The sequence below is a fragment of the Pleurodeles waltl genome, chromosome 11 (assembly GCF_031143425.1).
Source record: "Pleurodeles waltl isolate 20211129_DDA chromosome 11, aPleWal1.hap1.20221129, whole genome shotgun sequence".
NCBI classification, from domain to species: Eukaryota; Metazoa; Chordata; class Amphibia; order Caudata; family Salamandridae; genus Pleurodeles; species Pleurodeles waltl.
The window spans coordinates 50,570,724-50,590,115 of record NC_090450.1 but is presented as its reverse complement, the minus strand read 5'-3'; the positions used below and the strand labels follow the sequence as shown (position 1 = coordinate 50,590,115).

The 19,392-nt window shown below is 40.4% G+C and overlaps 1 protein-coding gene across 7 annotated transcripts in view; it reads left to right on the top strand.

Annotated features, from left to right (window-relative positions):
- TNIK (TRAF2 and NCK interacting kinase) overlaps window positions 1-19,392 on the top strand; it is a 623,603-nt gene that overhangs the window by 493,813 nt on the left and 110,398 nt on the right. For 4 of the 7 annotated variants that reach the window (XM_069213031.1, XM_069213035.1, XM_069213034.1 and 1 more), the window contains one exon: window positions 16,509-16,673. In XM_069213031.1, coding sequence (XP_069069132.1) covers window positions 16,509-16,673 — 165 coding nt within the window. Of the gene's footprint in view, window positions 1-574; window positions 1,004-16,508; window positions 16,674-19,392 lie in introns of all 7 variants that reach the window. The other 3 variants (XM_069213029.1, XM_069213030.1, XM_069213028.1) reach the window with 1 other exon arrangement.

Here is a 19,392-nt window from a genome sequence, read left to right as displayed (position 1 = left end):
TATCTAATCAGTCAGAAGAAAAACACAATATTTGTTTAGTTGCATTAGAGGTGTCATATTTAATGGTGACTGCCTTGTTTAATTTAAGACATCTTGCATGGCTGTAAGGGTCAGTTATTAAATATAAGGATCTAAAATGTGAACAACCTTTCATCTGAAAGGAAAATAGGAAGGCCAGCGTTCTGCAAGTTACCTTGAGACATTAAGTTCAAGGAAAAGGTCAAACCAATTTACAACTGTCAAGAAAATGTAAGGTTTGTAGAACGAGTGGTGGTACAAAGGGGTTTAAGAGCAAATAAACATTTTTCGAATTTATTAAAATAACACTCAGGAATGAAAAAAATTAGCAAATTCCCACATAATATAGAAAAAGTTGCATGAACAGTTGATAAATGGGATATCAGGAACGCAAATAATATGTAAACATATGTGTTACAAATTAGACAATTGCTGATAGGAAAATGAATTGTGGTGCTAATTGCTGTCACACCCTATACATCGTGCCCTTTGTCGTTGATTCGTTTCAGTTTGTTTTCTGTTGTAATAGTTTCATTTTGTGTGATCCTCCTCCCAGGTGCAACAGCGATCTCTTAGTAATTCACCTGTTCTCCCTCATAAGGATCAGCAATCTTCTGTTATCAAACAAGTGCCATTGTTAACGAAGGAGGCATCTACAAATCAGACTTTCATCAGTAAGTCTTCTTCCAACCCTCCCAGTTGGCAGCCTCAAAATAGACCAAAGTCCCAGATCGAGCTGGCATCTGGACTGCGGAAAATGGCTGATTTTCGCTCTGCAGTGGACATACCAACAATTTGCATCTCTCAGCCTGATCTGCAAAATGAACAGCGGTCCATGCAAGAACAAGATGCTTTGGATGCTGAAATAAAATTCATTCTCCAGATGCAATTGCAAGGACGTGGACCTGGGGGAAAAAATGTGACGTGCATAAAGGGATCTCGGTCACAAGGATGTAGCCCTGACAAGGAAACAGAATTCCGAAAGGTTAGAAGTTTTTCTGGTACAGATTTAGCAGAAAAAATGAGATGTCATTCTCCAATAAGTAGACCAAATGTTCACCAAATTGGGAGCCATAAAAACCAGGAGATGCCATGTTCTCTGTTACACACTGAAACTAGTGAGTCCCCAACACAGCATATGGAAGCCAGGATGGGAGCCTCTTATCCTGAGCACGTTTTTAGAAAAATGAAGTTTGAAACTGATATTCAGAGGAGGTATTTCACTGCACCTGACCTTCTCTATTTTCATGAGCCATCTGAGCACCACCTGTTGAAACAGTTAGATGAAAGAGACCACAATCATCACCCCCTACTAGGTACTCACTTGGACAATTCACACTTCTGTCCGGTCTCTTCTGCTAACACTTCCCTTCATTCTATAGCTCCGTTCAATACTAATGTCATTAAGACATCAGAAGCTTTCCCTGATCCTTTGTCTATTCCATTCGATTCACTAACGTTAATGAATTCTCCTTTTCCTATGGATCTCAATTCTTCTCAGGCTCCTCACTGCAAGCTTCTTCTGACTTTTCTATACACATTTCTAGTGGCACACATTTTTCCACTGTATTGCCTGAGTCTGCTAGTTCACATTCAAGTAGACTTAGTCCCCAGCACGTCCGAGTCTTTCAACTCACAAAAGAGTTGGGCCTTTTCAATGTGAAGAAGATGGATCTTGCAGCAATGGCACAGGTTTTGGAAGCAGGTCCATCACTAACACAGCAATCCCAGTATGATGGGCACGACATTGATGAAAGAGTGAGAGCTCAAATCCAACCACATGAATATGAGTCAAAGGATAAATGTCTCATATACATGAAGGAGCCCCTGTTAGATCCCTCCTTGTATGCTCCATCTTCAGAGCCTAAAAATTATCCTATTTACAAATCTGGAAATATGTGTTGCCATTCACCTATTAAAAGAATAGAGTTTGATGTGACTAACAGGTAGATTGTAACGGGGGAGAAAGCATGATGCTGTAGGTCCCGAAATAACATTAATTCTCCAGTTGGAATTAGAAGGACGTGAACCTGGGGGTAAACAAAATGTCACATGCATAAAGGGATTCGGTTGCAGGGATGTAGTCTACACAAGGAAACGGAACCCTGAAAGGTTAGACATTTTTCTGATACAGATTTAGCAGAAAAACTAAGATGTTATTCCCCAGTTAGTAGACCGAGTGTTCACCAACATGGGAACCATAAAAACGAGAAGTCATGTTCTCTCTCACTTATTGAAACTAGTGAGTCCCCAACAAGGTATATGGAAGCAGGTGTTTTAGGAGCCTCTTATCCTGTGCACATTTTGAGAAAAAAGAAGTTTGATTCTGATGTTCAGAGGAGACATTTGACTGCACCTGACATTTTCCATTTTCATTAGCCGTCTGACCAGCACCTGTTGAAACAATTAGCTGAAAGAGGCCATAGTCATTCTCCATGCAGTCATCCCCTACTCAGCACTCACTTGGACAATTTGCACTTTTATCCTGTAAATTCTGCTAGTACGCCCTTTCGTTCTTTAGCTCAGTTCAACGCTAATGCCATTAAGACTTCAGAAGCTTTCATTGATCCTTTGTCTACTCCATATGATTCAAGCACATTATTGAATTCTCCTTTTCCTGTGAATCTCCATTCTTCTTAAATTGCTCCTTGTAACTCGTCCTATGACTTTTCTATACACATTTCTAATGGCACACATACTAATCCTTCCAATGTATGCCTGAGTATTCTAGTTCACATTCAAATAGACTACGTCCACAGCACATCCAGGTCTTTCAACTCCCAGAAGAGTCGGGTCTTTCCAATGTGAAGAAGGTGGGTCTTGCAGCAATGACACAGGTTTCAAAAGTAGGACCACCACTAACAGAGCAAGCCCAGTATGATGGGCAATCCATTGGTGACAGAGCAAGAGTTCAAGTCCAACCACATGAATATGATTCAAAGGATAAACTTCTCACATCCTAGAAGGAGCGCCTGTTAGATGCACATCATCCATCCTTGCATGCTATAATCTCATAGCCTATACGTTATCCTATTAACCGTTCTGAAAATATGCATTGCCATTCACCCAATAAAAGAATGAGGTTGAATATGATGAACAGGAAGATTGTACCAGCAGGAGAAAGAATGAGAAATGGGATTTCAGTTGAAGGCTATCCTCGTTGCATGAGAGAGGGACAACAGATGATGACAGAGATCTAGGATCTTCTTTTCCAGAACATCTCATTCAACAAATGAAGCTTAATTTGGATCTTGAGAGGTGCTATGTGAAAGTAGACAAGCATGCCCAAGCAGATTTGAAAAGCAGTGATAGTCTTACAAAGAGTCAGGAAACAGAGTTAGATCAACTGTGGATTGAGGTTCTACTCAGTGAATTATCTTAATGAATCATCTCTGCTGTATCTGCACTTTCTAAATCTATGGCGGATTTCACTTCTCTAAAATTAAAATGATTTGTGCCCATATGATCTAGTTCTAACTCTCTCTTTAATTTTTTTCTAACAATCTTGTTCTGCACTTGTCATAACTTCTACTTTTCTCACTTATCCCCTTCATTGCTTTTCTGCCCTAAATGGTGATAGGTCTCGAAAGTCCTCAAGTCTTTTCCCCTCTGTTCTCTGATCAAAAGTAATGTCCTCTGTTTAGTAACAGACTGAAAATATGTCTTCAATTGACCCAGAAGTGACCTATAGTCTGTGTGAGCCACATCCACTTTTGAGAAGTCAGTACATAAAGGATCCATTTCAAACATCTTTTTTGCAAGCTTTAATTCTATTGACGTATATGGCAACATGTAGAGGTGTCTGGTGGACTGCAAGTAAAGAAACCGATAAGCAACTCTGTTACATTGGTATGATTGGTGCCCATTATTCACATTTTACTAACTGTTTTGGCTATTTCTTAAATTATATTTTAACACACAGTAATTGTGTCTTGCTTGTGAGTGTATAGTCTAAAAAGGCACTGTAACATATTTACTAACTTACCATATATATGGATATTTATATATATATATATGTATGTGTATGTGTGTCATCATAATAACGAAAGATTCCCTCCATCAAATACAGTAAATTTAGTTATCTGCTACTATATAGATGATGTCAACTAGACTTGAAATCAAGAGGAAATGACCCTGCATACTGTCGTGGCAATAATATGACAAGCTAAGCTAGCTCATATTGTTTTCTATGAATCTTAAAAAATATCCTTTGCTTTTTCCTTTGAAAATGAAAAATAAAATTAAATAAAAAGAAACACACCTTTGAATACTGCACCAGTAATGCAGAAAGGGAATCTTTAGACATGTAACCCGCGCGCTGTGTCTCTTACTGTTGAAAATAAGTGATTATGGCAGTCAAATCAATCAAGTCAATGAAGTGTTCTGATTTAAAGGGTACAAAATCGTAACCATGTTTGATGTGATACAGTAGAAACTTGCCATTTTGCAAAACTCGTGTTTTATAAAAAAAAAACTTGTTATCTAGGCTAAACGTCTTGCAAGGTTTTTACCCAGATCACTGAAGATGCAAGGACAAACATGCAATATCAAAGGTGAAAGTGCTGGTGTTTGCCACTAAAGAAAGCAAAAAGGTGATGGGTAGAAAACTCATATTAATCTAATGCATTGGTACGTACATGGGGCTGCATCCCAGTCCATCAGTCTTTTGCCCTCCATGCCACCTCACGCAGGAACCAGTCGTATGCAAATCAGTCATGGTCCTGCTCCAATAGGAACAATACATCCCAACCTGCCAGGACAAGTTCACTATGAATGGGAACACAGGGAACCCCAGATGGGTTTCAGTCTATTTGTGCCTCTTCAGTACGGTGTAGTTTGAGTACTATAGCACAGCATGGGACCCATGTCTGGGTATACCAGTCGTACTGACCAAAGCAAAATGTAATGGGTGGAATGGTTGGATTTATCTCAGCCACTGATAATTAGCCGGGTTGCATTCTATTTCGTCCCTTGTTTTCCCACAATGTCCCTTCAGACAGTAACCAGACATATGCAAATTAGTCTTGGACCTGCTCCAGTGGAAACAGACCAGCCCAAATTGCCAGCTAAAGGTTTCTGATAAGCAGGACACTGGTACTCTTAGACTATTTGGACAGATGTGGGCACGTAGTCAGACTAGCTTAAAGAAGGTAGTATTAGATTGATTCAGGGAACAGGTCAACACAGTTATTAAAGTTGCAATTAAGATGTGAATGCTCAGCTAGAGTTCTGAGTTTTTGTAGACATGCTCTGTTTAATGTTTTATGAATATATAAATAAATGTACAATATAAATTAGATCAAAATGCGAAAGCACACATTCAAGACACAAACACAATAATTTTAGTTATAATAAAGTGATAAACAATGGCACCTTGGCTGTAAATATTAAGTGCCATTCACTATTTTTAATGGATATTAAATAAAAAGCAATTCTAAATTACCGGAGCTGAACAACAGAACTGTTCTGAAAAATAAAACTGTGCAGAGCAATTACTATGAAATGGTTGGTTGGGTCAGACAGTTCTCACAACAATATAATATTTGTGATCACTGCCCACTGTCAAACACAGTGCTGTAAAATAGAGGATTGCAATCAATTTGCCAAAAAATAGATACCTTTTATTGTGTTTGTAAATCTTTGTCATTCATGATCCTGGTCATTGTGAACACCATCAATGGCTAAAATAAACTATCATAGCTAGTAAAAGACAACACAGTGATCAACTACAAGTGCAAAAGAGCTGCAGGTGTCACAAAGACTGGGCAAGGAATGTAGTGATTTGAAAGAATAGCAATGTCCTGATTTAGGGTCTATGGTGGTTCCTAGGTATTAAATAACTTGCAACCTGGCATCTTACTGAATCTGATTTGCCTGACCGACAAAGATCAACAAAGATGTTGTGTGAGCCCATAGGGTACAAAGGGCACACAAGTTCTGCCTAGCTTGCAGAGGTCCACATAGGATCTTGAATTCTGCAGGTAACAGGTGGGTCATAGGAATCAAAAGCAATAATGGAACATATAACACTTGCATGTGGAACAGCACAGAATTACATCGGTAAATGGCAAGTGTTGGAAAATCCATTAACTCCAGAATGGGCATTTTATGCAAATTCATTGTGACAGCTGACAGCTCTGGAAGAACAATGGTTTGCTTTTAATACAGATCCTCAGCCAAAGAAGGACTGGTGTGGAATGCAAAGGACTTCAAGCCAGTGATCTTGTATATATGTAGTCAACTTAGCCACTACAATTTTAAAGATTTCAAAAGCAGATGGCCAATAGAGGTCAGTTAAGTCTGCAAACAGTAAATAAGAAATGGACCATGTGTGCTCCATATGTGGTGTCCATGAATGTATGGAAAATGTAGATAGTTAAAATATAAGAACATCTTTTACAGGTATAGAGGTAAAGTGACTGCATTTGAATACATACCATTTAGAAATCAAAACATGTTTAGATATAATCACCTGGGAGATGGGGTCCTGCAAATACATAAAAAGTAAGACTTGGAAGGACTGTTTCAAGGTGTTAGCATTCTTTCAAGAGGAGGTCACGTGAACAGTTGTCATTAGGTATCAATTCTTTAATGCTTTTGTAAGAACCACTTATTGAAAGGGATGACAGAGTAAGAAATGCCAAGACAACATAGAATTTTGCAAGGCATCATACATAGGAGGAAAGAAATCAGAAAAAAAGATAACTGAAAGATGTTAGCCTAGATGCATTTGATCTGTCCTGACCTTTAACCCTAATGTCATCTGAAACATATAGGGGATCAGAGTGTAATGATTAAACGCATAAAGGGCACCAATTGTTTTAATAATTCTAAAATCATCAAGAATGGAAACCATGATGGGTTCTGTAGTTCTTGCCAGTCTAATACTTGTTCAGCATTCCAATCTACTGCTGCCATCTGTGAAGGATGGATGTTGGTATAAAATGCTAGAATGATACATGCTAAAGAAATGACATTGCTGCTGGTGATCAAGAAATCATCTATGGTGAGGGGGTTTAAACTCATCAAGATTTATAGTTGGTTTCTCAGTATTTTCTAGGAGTGCTGGGTAAGGACTATTATTGGCATGGAAGCACATTTATCCATACACACATCTTATTGCGCATCTCTTGTGAAGGATTGGTGTCTGATTTATGAAGTGTCAGGTGATATCCTAGTCACAGTTCAGATGCCATTATTGTGACCTCTTTAGTTTCTTAAAATGGCATTCTACTCACTAGGTGGAAGTATTGCTTTTCTTTAAATGTAGAACTTTTAATATTTAACAGGAAAAACCTTTGAAATGCATTTAGCAACCAAAATGGTTACTCTCACTGTTTCCAGTGGAAACAGTATGCTTTTCCAACTGCACATCAACGAATTTCTTCAAAGTGCTCTTCGATTTTTCAGATATTGAGATCAGAAATGCCCAGGGTGGAATATATTGAGAATGAGAGAAGTATGATATAATGGAACTTATGATTGGTCAGCAATAGCACTGTTCTCCTCACAGGTATTAGTCAAAACGCAGCATTGTAAGTAGAGTCAGGGTGTCTATTACAGTATTACAACTGTAAAGGGTGAATATGCTATTGATATTGCCCTCTGTTAGTGGCCATTTAGGCTCGTAATAATGGTCTGTTGCTTGTGTGTCTTCCCTGAGTTGCCAGTCTTCCATTGTTCGAATGCTCTCTAAGAATATGGGAAGAATTTATTGAGACAGGGTAAAGGGAATGACAAGCTGTGATTGATAAAATATCCTGAATTTCAATGGTGGTACCTGTTAGGTAAAGTGTGCTCAGCTTGAATCTTCTAAAATACAACCACAAAGGTAAACCATGTAAATAGATTTATGCACCTGATTGCAATTCAGCAACTCCAGATGGCGATTTACACCTAATTGTACTAATATGGGTCCCTTGCCCCCAAACCAGAGTGTGGAGACAACCAGAACTCAATCAATCAGTGTAATTTTAGAGTGCACTACCACCCTTGAGGGTCTCAAGACGCTGAGGTGAGGGGGGTGCTGCTACTGCTCAAATAGCCAGGTTTTGAGCTGCTTCTTGAAAGTCAGCAGGTCTTCAGTCTGTCTTAGGGGTAAGGGAAGGGTGTTCCAGGTCTTGACGGCGAGGTGGGAGAAGGATCTGCCTCCGGTAGTTGCTCTTCGGATGCGAGGGACAGTGCCGAGGTTGAGGACAGCTGAGCGGAGTTGGCAGGACGGGGTGTAGAAGGTGAGTCGTCTGTTGAGGTAGGTTGGGCCAGTGTTGTGGGGCGCCTTGCGTGCGTGGGTGAGGAGCTTGAAGGTTATCCTTTTGTTGACAGGGAGCAAGTGTAGGTCTCTCAGAAGGGGAGTGATGTGGCTGTTGCTGTGGGCATCGAGGATCAGGCGTGCGGAGGTGTTTTTTATGTGTTTTAGTCGTTTGAGGAGTTTGGCTGGGGCTCCTGTGTAGAGGGCATTTCCATAGTCAAGTTTGCTGCTGGCGAGGGTTTGGGTGACTGTTCTTGTATCTGTGGTGATCCATCTGTTGAGCATGCGGAGGGTGTTGAAGCAGGATGAGGAGACGGCGCTGACTTGCTTGATCATGGAGAGTGTTGAGTCGAGGATGACGCCCAGGTTGCATGCATGGTTGGTGGGTGTTGGGGCTGCTCCCAGAGCAGTCGGCCACCAGGAGCCGTCCCAGGCTGAGGGATTGGTGCCGAGGATGAGGACCTCTGTCTTATCTGAGTTCAACTTCAGTTTGCTGTTCCTCATCCATTCGGCGACGGCCTTCATTCCATCGTGGAGGTTGGATTTGGCAGTGAGGGGGTCCTTGGTGAGGGAGAGGATCAGTTGGGTATCGTCAGCGTAGGAGATGATGTTGAGGTTGTGTAGCCGGGCGAGTGGGACCATGTAGACATTGAATAGTGTAGGGCTGAGGGACGACCCTTGGGGAACGCCGCAGATGATCTTGGAGGCTTCAGAGCGGAAAGGGGGGAAAGGGGGGAGACGGATGCTCTGGGTTCTGCCGGAGAGGAAGGAGGTGGTCTACTCCAGAGCTTTGTCCCAGATCCCTGCGTTGTGGTGGCACGTGCCTAGAATGTGGTGGCAGACGGTGTTGAAGGCGGCCGAGAGGTCCAGGAGGATGAGGGCCGCGGTTGTGCCGTTGTCAAGCAGGGCCCTGATGTCGTCGGTGGCGGCTATGAGGGCAATTTCGGTACTGTGGTTGCTGCAGAACCCTGACTGGGATGGGTCCAGGATGTTGTTTTCTTCGAGGTAGTGGGTCAGTTGTCTGTTGACGATCTTCTCAATGACCTTGGCCGGGAATGGGAGCAGGGAGATGGGGCGGAAGTTCTTGAGGTCTCTCAGGTCCGCCATGAATTTCTTGAGTAGGGGTTTGATCTCAGCATGCTTCCAGCTCTCGGGGTAGGTCGCGGTCTTGAAGGAGATGTTGATGACTTTGTGGAGGTGGGGTGCGATGGTGGCACTTGCTTTGTTAAAGATGTGGTGGGGGCATGGGTCTGACAGAGATCCAGAGTGGATGGTGCTCATGGTTTTGGTTGTATCGTCTTTGTTCACGTTGGCCCAGACGAGCAGGGGTTCATAGTTGAAGGTGGGTGGAGAGTCTGAGGAGTCGGTGATTGACGGGGTGGTCTGGCTGTTGAAGCTGTCATGGATGTCTGTGATCTTGTGGTGGAAGAAGGCTGCGAGGGAGTTACACAGGTCTTGTGAAGGTGGGATGTCGTTTGTGCTGGAGCTGGGGTTGGAGAGTTCATTCATGATGTTGAAGAGCTCTTTGCTTTTGTGTGCGTTGTTGTTCAGGCGGTCTTTGAAGGAGGTTTTCTTGGCAGATCTGATGAGGTGATGGTGATTGCGGATGGCGTTCTTGAAGGCGGCATGGCTGTCCGGTGTCTGTTCGAGGATCCACTTTCTCTCCAGTTTCTGGCAGGTTTGCTTGGAGGCTCGAAGGTCCGAGGTGAACCAGCTGGCTCCCTTGTTGGCACCTCTGCTGGAGGGTTTGAGTGGGGCGAAAGTGTTGACGCGGTCATCGATCCAGCACCAGAGGTTGTAGGCTGCGAGGTCGGGATTGGTGGGTTCAGTGGGTGGTTTTCGGGCGAGGCTGGTGTTCAGCTGGTCTTGGCTGATTTTGCTCCAGTTGCGGCGGGGGATCTGTTTGGTGCGGTGGTGCGTGGTGGGTTTCTGGAAGGTGAAGTGGATGCAGCGGTGGTCGGTCCATGCACTCAACTCAACTCAAGAACTCAAATTATAACTGCAAAGTTGCCATAAGTAACTTTACACTTGTATTTTAGGTGTACATTTGTGAAATATAGTTCTACATTGTGCAGGTGGTGATTCCACCCATGCCTGTATATTGAAAAGAACAGGGTTATTGCCACACCTGAAAAACATTACTCCTGGAAGCACATAAAAAGGGTTGCATCCTGAATGCTGCCTTCTCCCGCTTGTGCTGTGAGACACTGTGGAGCCATGCACTGGCTGCAGTTGGGCTCTGTGCAATTTTGCTTGTGTGTGTGGGGGTTTGGGACATGCAATGTTTTATAATATGCCATTGAATGCGTGTAGAGTGCAGCCAGATTTTATTCATTAACTATACCTTTGTAAATTCTTACATATATATTTATTTGTTATTTGTACATATATATGTGATTTGTACAGGTGTCTGCAGTTTGTACACTTTTATTACAATTTTATTTTTTATTTAATTTCTGTTATTGTTTTACATTTCTATAAAGTGAGATATATATATATATTTATATATATATAGAGAGAGAGGTGTATGTAAAGTCTAAATTTAAAAATGATTTTTTTTTCCATCAATTTTGTTTTATTTTTATTTTTGTAAAGTGGTTTATATATTTGTCTACAGTGTCCAAAGTTATGTAACTCTTTGTACCTTTATATGTTTTTCTTTTTTTAGGAGTTGTATGCTGGTAGAGTTATAACCTACCACAATTGATTGTGTGTGATTCCCCTGCAGTACCTGTGAGTGGCATTGTATGGTGCATGATTTAATCCTTAGCTTAGCTCAAGTAGATTTGAGCCAGTTTGTCCTGTGGAACTACTGGAGTAGATGTAGATGTACCTTTGGTGAACTGAAACTGACTCTCTTTTAAAGGTGTGTTTTAGATTGTGTATGTCCAACCGTGTGTTTTTTTATTGATTTATCCTGAAGTCTTTCTACTTTCAAGTAGATAATTTCCATTTTCCACCTCCTACCCTTGCTACTCCTCATATTCACACCAATAACTGACAGCTTTATGAATGAAGTTTGCAGCACTTATGTTGGAGAACTCTGCACATAAGAGAAATTACTGAATTGGGTGGAGGTCTCTACCTGTACCTTTATGAATGAATGTTTGATTTATAAAGGTCTTCTGCTACCCTTCAAACTGGCTTCCAGGTGCTAGCAGTTAGGCCAGTAATTGTGGAATAGACCTGTGCAAAGCGTATTCTGCAAAATTGTTGTGCAGCCAGAGCTTGTCTGAGTTCTGGGGCAGCTCATTGAAGTACTTTGCTACTTGTACAATGAATGATCTGCCACCTCTGGATTAGCATTGGACTCTGTGGATCTGAATATACAGGGTGTTGAAGGTTCTAAGGGTTCTCAGTGGCCTTTAAAATGTAATAATGTGTTGTATATATGAGGGCCCTTGTTTTTGGTAGGATTGATATGCTAGGGTCAAGCTTTAAATCTGATATTTACAGGGAGCCAGGGAAGGTGCCTCAGGTGTGATGAAATGGAACTTTGTTGCAGAAGAATCACACAAGCCACATAGTTTGAACAACCTGTAGTTTGTGTAAAAGGCGATTGCATAGGCCCATATACCAAGCATTTGCATGATCTAATCTGGATGTCCAGTCTAACAGTATAACAGTCTTACCTGCAGATGTGGTATTGATCCCTTAGATAATTTTGAGCGCTTTATCAGAGCAAACCAGAAGGGCATTTACTGATGTAAGTTGTAGGTTGAAGGAAAGGTCAGCGTCAAATTTGACTCCCAGGCTAATGATCAGTTTCACCCTAGTCCATTCTGGATAAGTCAAAGGGCCACTAAGAGTCTGCCCAGGAGGAGAATTGTCCAGCTATGAGGATTTCAGTTTGGTCTGAATTTAATTTCCGACTTTTGAATTTAATTCATTTCATGATCACTGTCTTGCATTGATTAAATGCTGTTTTCACATTGCTTACATTTTCAGTAAGCGAGAAGGAAATTTAAATGTTGTCGTTGTATCTAAAAGGATACAGTCGGGAATTATCACTGGCAAAATATTATTTTGGGGCATTGTAAACTTGTTCAGATTTATTAAGTGGAATTTTCATGATCAAGGAATGATATGGATTTATATATATATTTTTTTAATTGATTCATAATATTTAAGGCACTATTGCCTTTTAAGCCTACAACAACCTCTTTTAGCTGTAATTCTTCTGAGATCTACCAGGATGGATGACAAGAGTGGGAACACAGATATCCATGAGAATGCTAATCGAAGCAGTAAAGGCGTCTGGGTCCATGTTGCTATGGAACACAGCCACTTCTTTACCTAGACCATGTTGGAGTTTGCCCTGTGAAATCCCATGCCGTGGCCATGTAATATTTTCACAGCTCATGAGGAGTTTTCTTGGTAGAGTGACCTGTAAGGTGCACAATATTGCCATGTGGTCACCCCATATAAGAGTGATGGGTTTAGAGCAGGAAAGTGATTCAGGATTGGTGAGGAAGAGATGGATTATATGACCTGCAATGTGGGTAAACCTATTGACTAGCTGGGTTAGATTAAGGGCTAGTGGTTAAGTTGAACTGCTTGTGGCTTGTGGGTCCAAAAACATTATCCATATTGATATTGCAATCTCTTAATATGTAGAAGTTTACATATTTAAATAAAAAATGGATACTGCTTCTTGTAGGGCAGACTGAGACCCGCTGAGTAACCAGGCAATCTATAAATCAACACATATGACAGAGAGAAAGCAGGACGTATTCTAAGCAAAAATAGCATTCCTTCCATGTGACTATTGTTACTGATGTTTGAGGAGAGAGAAGCCTGAACAAAAGATGATTGCAAGCACCCCCATACTTTATTAAGGTGGTCTGGGGGTTAACTAGGATAGGCTGAGGGAGTTGCTGATGCAGTGTTTGCCCTGAGACTTCATTAAGTCATGTTCCCTTTATGAACACAACATCAGCCTTCTGTATTAAAATAAGGTCAAACACTTTCAGGCCAGGGGCATAACACAGGACCCTGCAGCCCCTATGGGTCAAGGGTCCCCCAACCCTTCAGGTGGGGGCCCCCATATAGCCCAAGGCCGATGAACATCTATAAGATATGGGGGACTCAGGGGTCCCGCTTCACATTCTGCATGGGAGGGACGTGTTATGCCACTCGTTGAGGCAGTGTTCCACTACAAAATGTGCTTTTAACAGGAATAGTGCCAAGGGCGATATTGTCTGCTGATTACTGATCACTATGATGCATTGATTAAATGCTGACTCAGTATTGCTTACATTTTCAGTAAGAGAGATGACAATTTAAGTGTTGTCTTTGTATGTAAAGGCGTCAAAGGCTTGTTGAGTTTGGCAACTGTGGTCATATATATAATAGGAAGGGTTGGATTTAGCCAAGAGCCCTAGGTGAGCCCATATTGGATCTTACTGGGAGAAGACGTGAAGAATGCTACTTTCATGGCTTGGATTCTGTCAGAGAGAAAATACTGGAGGTGATTTAGGGCTGTGCTTTGGACTGCCAGTGTCTTTGTAGGAGGATGGAGTAAGAGATCATGTTGAATGCTGCCGATTGGCCAATAACACCAAGGCAGGATCTCCTTCTTAACTAAAGTAAATCTGATGTGTTCTGAGACAGAAAGCAAAACTGATTATTTATTAACAGTAACTAACCTACAAAGGTGTTATGAGGGGGCTGAATAGATGAAAAGGTACAGAAGTACGTCAGCTGATACAGGCCATTTGGCCTTGACAATGTAAAGGGCTGAAATCCTGCTGGTGCTTACCTATGAAGCAAAAAGGAATGGATAGGGTCTGGCAAGTAGGTTAAGTATGTTTTGGGTGTGGATTGGCCAGGAGAGGTGAGTGGGCTGTGGTACTTATTGTTGTCCTAAGTCAGAAAGTTGCAAACGTTCTGGTGTTTTTTTTCATATGAGCAGAAGAGCCACACCTGCAGCCCTCCTTTGTAATGGTGATGTTTGGTACCATGGAGACTAGAGCGTGGCTGCTGTAGCAAGTGAAAACAAGGGGATTAATAAAAACAAAACTGGAGACCGGCAAGTCTTGTGTCTAAAAACAAGCTTCCTTGCCTCAGACACTACATAAGAACTTAAAATGAGTTAACAACTCATAAACCTAAAAGAAAGACAGATTGAAAGTCCATTGTGTTTGATGGGAGCGAGAAACGTTCAGACATGCAAGTGAATAAAATATTGGCTACTGATGTAGTATGTGTTTGATCACAGGGGTAATCAATTGGGCCCAAGCCACACATGATCAGACAAAGATTCGGTGCAGTGCCACACTAGTAGTCTTGTGTTTATGGGATGCATGGTCACCTGAAGACTAGAGCACAAAGTTAATAAAAAAAACGGGGTGGGGGATTAACGAAGCGTGGAGGCTGACAACTCTTGTGTCTGAGTCAAAACTTCCTTTCCTTAGATACTACCAAGGATCATAAATCAAATTATAACAGCAGTTTTAAAGATAAACATATAATATAGACTCACTGAGTGTCTATACTGTTTGGTAGGAACCATGCATTTCTAAACTTACATGGAAATTGAATATGAATTGTATTTGTGAGTATGTGAAGTAGTACTACTGCAGTAATACTTCACATACTGAAATATGCATTTGTGAGTTCATTCCTTTGTGTAGTTTGGTATGTAAAATAACTACAGAAAACTAAAACAAAAAACAACATTTAAAAAATAAATAAATAAAAAATGGCAAAGCAGTCAATATATCTGTTCTAGAACAAAAGGAAAATGGATATAAGAGGTATAGACAGAGAGGAAGAAGCTTGGGAGCCCCTGACTGTGAAATGCACTCAATCCATCCTTGAAAACCAAACCTAACCTTTTATAATTAAAAGAACTCCTGAAGAAGGGCTTTCTAACTAACCTCATCACAACATAAGTGTCACAATCGAATAACACCGGACTTCAGACACCCCGTCTCTTTGCTCTTAACTCACTTGTATAGTGTCATGTCTTTTTAGTGCACTGAAGTAACCAAAAGGCAATATGCAGCCCTAAACAAAACTCACAATCAATAAATATATTTTTAACTGAAAAGTGGCAAATGAAATAAGCATTATACATTGTAGGAACTAAATAGGAAAACCCAGAGTTGGATTACTGGTTTACAAAAACGTAGTAAAATAGTCAACGGTTTGGACGTTTGGGAGGATGTAGAACAGGGTTATAGCACAGGGTTTATCATCATGGTTAACCAAATGCCCACGGTGAAATAGCACAATGAATTGAGAGAATGACAATAGTCAAAGGTAGTGATAAAATGGGGTTATTTCTGGCCATAGAGGCCCTTTGCTTGTAAATTAACAAACCTGGATGGTTCACATCTATATTTGAAGTTCTGAAGAGAGAAAAACTAAATTCAAGGATGGTGCGTAGTTAAATTGAACTTTTGTAATATTGATATCTTTTATGGCATTCTAACTCATTTGCTTATCCCAAGGAACAACATATTAATCACCTGTTATAAAATGTCGGCAAATGAAATAATTGGTGAATAAATTGAAGGTAAAATGTGCCAAAAAATATCTACAAAATATAAAAAACCATGTAGGGATACAGAAAGCCGCTGCTCCACATCGTAATATAAATCGGATTTAATGCACGTTGCTTCCAATTTCAATAGCATGTTTTTGTCGGGTCTAATAGTGACTTATTTTGTTTCCTTCAACAACTAATCTTTGTGTGAAAAGCTGAGTAATATGCATGTCAGCAAATGGAATTTGGGTTATTTGCATGGAATTGTAATGGATTATTTTTATCTTTCCTGTTAATTACTAATGGTTTAACAGCTGACTTAACATTTGTTAAATTACCTACTTGTCATACTTTGAGGTTGTGGTTTGTAAGATTCTGATGTCTGTGATTTTTTCTGAGATTCTACAATTTTTAATCAAGTTCCTGTGGTACAGGGAGAGAATTCTTAAAAATTTAATCACACATAGCCATTTCATGTGTTTCTGAAATCACTACTTTTGAAGATCTTGTGTTCTCTATTGGGTAACAGACGAAAGCACTTATTTTACTAATAAGTGTTAGCGATCAATCAAGAACGATTCTAAATGTGTTTGGAACTTTGATCTCAGTCAAGAAAAGACACATAATAATTAAATTATTGTATCTAAAATAACTCACTAATTAGAAACATATTAAATGGCTATAGTGTTTAAGCCTATGGGTGGTTATTTAGGTCTTCCTATGTATATTGATTTCTCTTATTTTTCTCAGGTAGAGGATCGATCTAGACTGAATAGACAAAGTTCTCCAGCAATGCCTCATAAAGCAGCCAATAGAATATCTGATCCGAACTTGCCTCCTCGATCAGAGTCCTTCAGTATTGGTGGGGTTCAGCCTGCACGAACACCTCCAATGCACAGGACAGTGGATCAACAGGTATGAAAGCCTTCTAAGACATTATGTTTACAACATAAATGAGAAACCAAACATATTTTCATATCTCTTAAAATGCCTCCATTCGTGTTTGGCTTCAAGTGGAAGGTAATATTGAAATATGTTTCTTTGCAAGAATGGAGGGATACAAGGAGAGTGTAAGTGAGAGATTTACCTGATCCTAACAAAATCACTGTTGCTCTACTTTGGCTGAAAAAGTGGAAGACTGTTGCACAGAAAATTTCTGTTTCTGGTGGATGAAGATGGCTGCTCTGTGAGGCCAAGAGTGTCTGCTACCCCATTAAGCATGCCAAGTTCTGCTCCACTCTCCCCTCCCTATTTTAGACCTGTTGGGACAGCTTCTCATCTGGGTGCTGGTCGGTCATAGAAGACTCTTTTTGTCTCCTTTCAATGGGCAACATAGCTCTATCTCTGCAGTGGGACACAGCTCTTCAATTGCAACTCCCTCTAATTGCTTGTGACTTCTTAGCCAGGAGATGACTTGCAAAGACTTTGTCTGTGTCCACTTCTAGATCTCATTACATCTCAAAATCCAGGGCAGCAGAGGGCAGTTGAGGGTGACTTTTGTGTGAGGCTGTGCTTGAGTGCAGGAGTATGCCTTGTTCTGTTTCATTGTTCAATGTAATTGGTTCTGTTGACATGACTCTATGGCCTCCCACTTTGTGGCTTCGAGACTGAATTTCTGAGAGGCTGCAGCCATGACCTGTGAAGGATGGCTTCATTCATCCACCTATCCACCATGTGCAACAATCTTTAGTTAACCACAGCTCTGTTTGGCATTTGACTTTCTTCATCCACATATCATGGGAGATAAAGTTCAGGGAGGCAGTGTGCTGTGAACCCCTTTCTAACTCAGTCCTACTGGTTTTCCTTTTGACTCGCCATACGGTTACCCACTTCCATCCATTGCTTCTCCTTACAACTTAAGACCTCTGCCTTTCCAGCCTCGAAAAACCTCCAAACATCAACACTTATATTCAATATGGAGTAACCCAGTATCCCTTGGAACCTGGGTAATAATAGAAGTCAAGAGCAATGGTTCCCTCAGAGTAAAGGTTTACATATTTTACTTCAGCACATGAGTAAAATGGAAAACACTAACATTAGAAATTACTGTTGGATTAATGTTATCTAAAACTATACTTCCACAATATATTCTCAACTGGTGAAGACCCAGTTTAAACTGTCATATCATTATCATCTTTAATTAATAGATTTATAGCAGGCCTGAAATTAAAGAAAAATGAATCCTCACTGTCTAAGGCCAGCTAGTGTTGCAGTTTTTACTAGCTTTTTCAAGTGACCATCTTAATTAATTTTCAACTTACATTTTATGTCACATTTTGTCTGTCCAGCTGCTTCTCCTGTTTTAAGTTTCCATTATGATTCGGTATACCCTCCCTCCCCTATCCATTGTTATAATGACAGGCCAGTCAGTCAAAATCTTTTATGATAAGCCACAAAGGCATAACATATTAATATAAATATTAAAAAGTTACAAAACATTTTTTTTCAGACAAGTCATCAAAGATAAAAACCATTATATTCATATGCAATCTCGGCAATGAAATAAGATTATATGTGTAACTCTATATATTGTTTCCTAATTACAAGTGCCATTCTAATAAAATTTAACACAGCAAAACAGCTTTCTATTGTGCAAAGTGTCTGCAAACATACCGCTCCTTTCTGATGCTGTCTCAATTTTGACCTTTGCAAAACAGGAACCAGGAAGGTGGACCAAGGTGCTGAATATAATTAGCAAAACAACATAAAGTGATTTGTGCTTTGTTTCGAAACATTGACCGCGACACAGGGGTAATTTGTGGTGCCAAACATTTTGTAAAGGGAAGGCCACCTTAAAGTGCACTATGCTTAGTCTTAAAGGGTAAGGTAAGAATGGTGGGTGAGGTTTACAATCCAACATAATTATGGCTCCAGGCTCCTTGTAGTTAATACCAGTGGGTATCTCACTGCTGTCTCCACGGCCTTGCGTTCACCAACCTCGCTTTAGTTCAATGCACAAGGTAACACTGCCTCTTTACATTTAGAAATAATCTTTTGCAGAATAATGTGCAAACTGTCAAAAATGTTCTTAAAGTATGAGAGCCAGGGGATCTGATCAAACCTATCCATTGGGAAAAAATAAGAAATACAAGTTCTGACCAATGCTGCCTCTGGGTTGTCCCAACTCTTAATCCACATTTTAAGTGGGGCAAGCCCAATCAAATCCTCCACATAAGGTAACCCTAGTTGCTCATGTTAAATGAAAGTGGCAGTGTTTTTGAGGACTTTGAGAAGTCTGTGAGTAAAATAGTTTTCTATGCGTTGGAGAGTTCCCACTTTACTGAAACGTCCCTAACCCAGCACTGTATAACTCTACTGAAATACATTTACTTTTTTAAAATAAATTTATCATCTCCTTAGCTAAAAAGGATCCATACATAATACAAATATTTTATCTTCTCTAAATGTGTATTGCCAATGACAAATTGCTCTTTGTTTTTTGGTCCTCCAAGGTCATAATATAAGATTTTGAATAGCTTACTTTTAAATCAAAATCTTCCATATAGGACAAGAAGGAATCCAGTATGGCCTGTAGGCCATTTGCTTTTGTGCGCGTTCACACTGCATCATCCACGTACAGCAGAATGGGTATAGCTAGACTTCCCATTTGTGGCATATACTCTACCTGTACCTG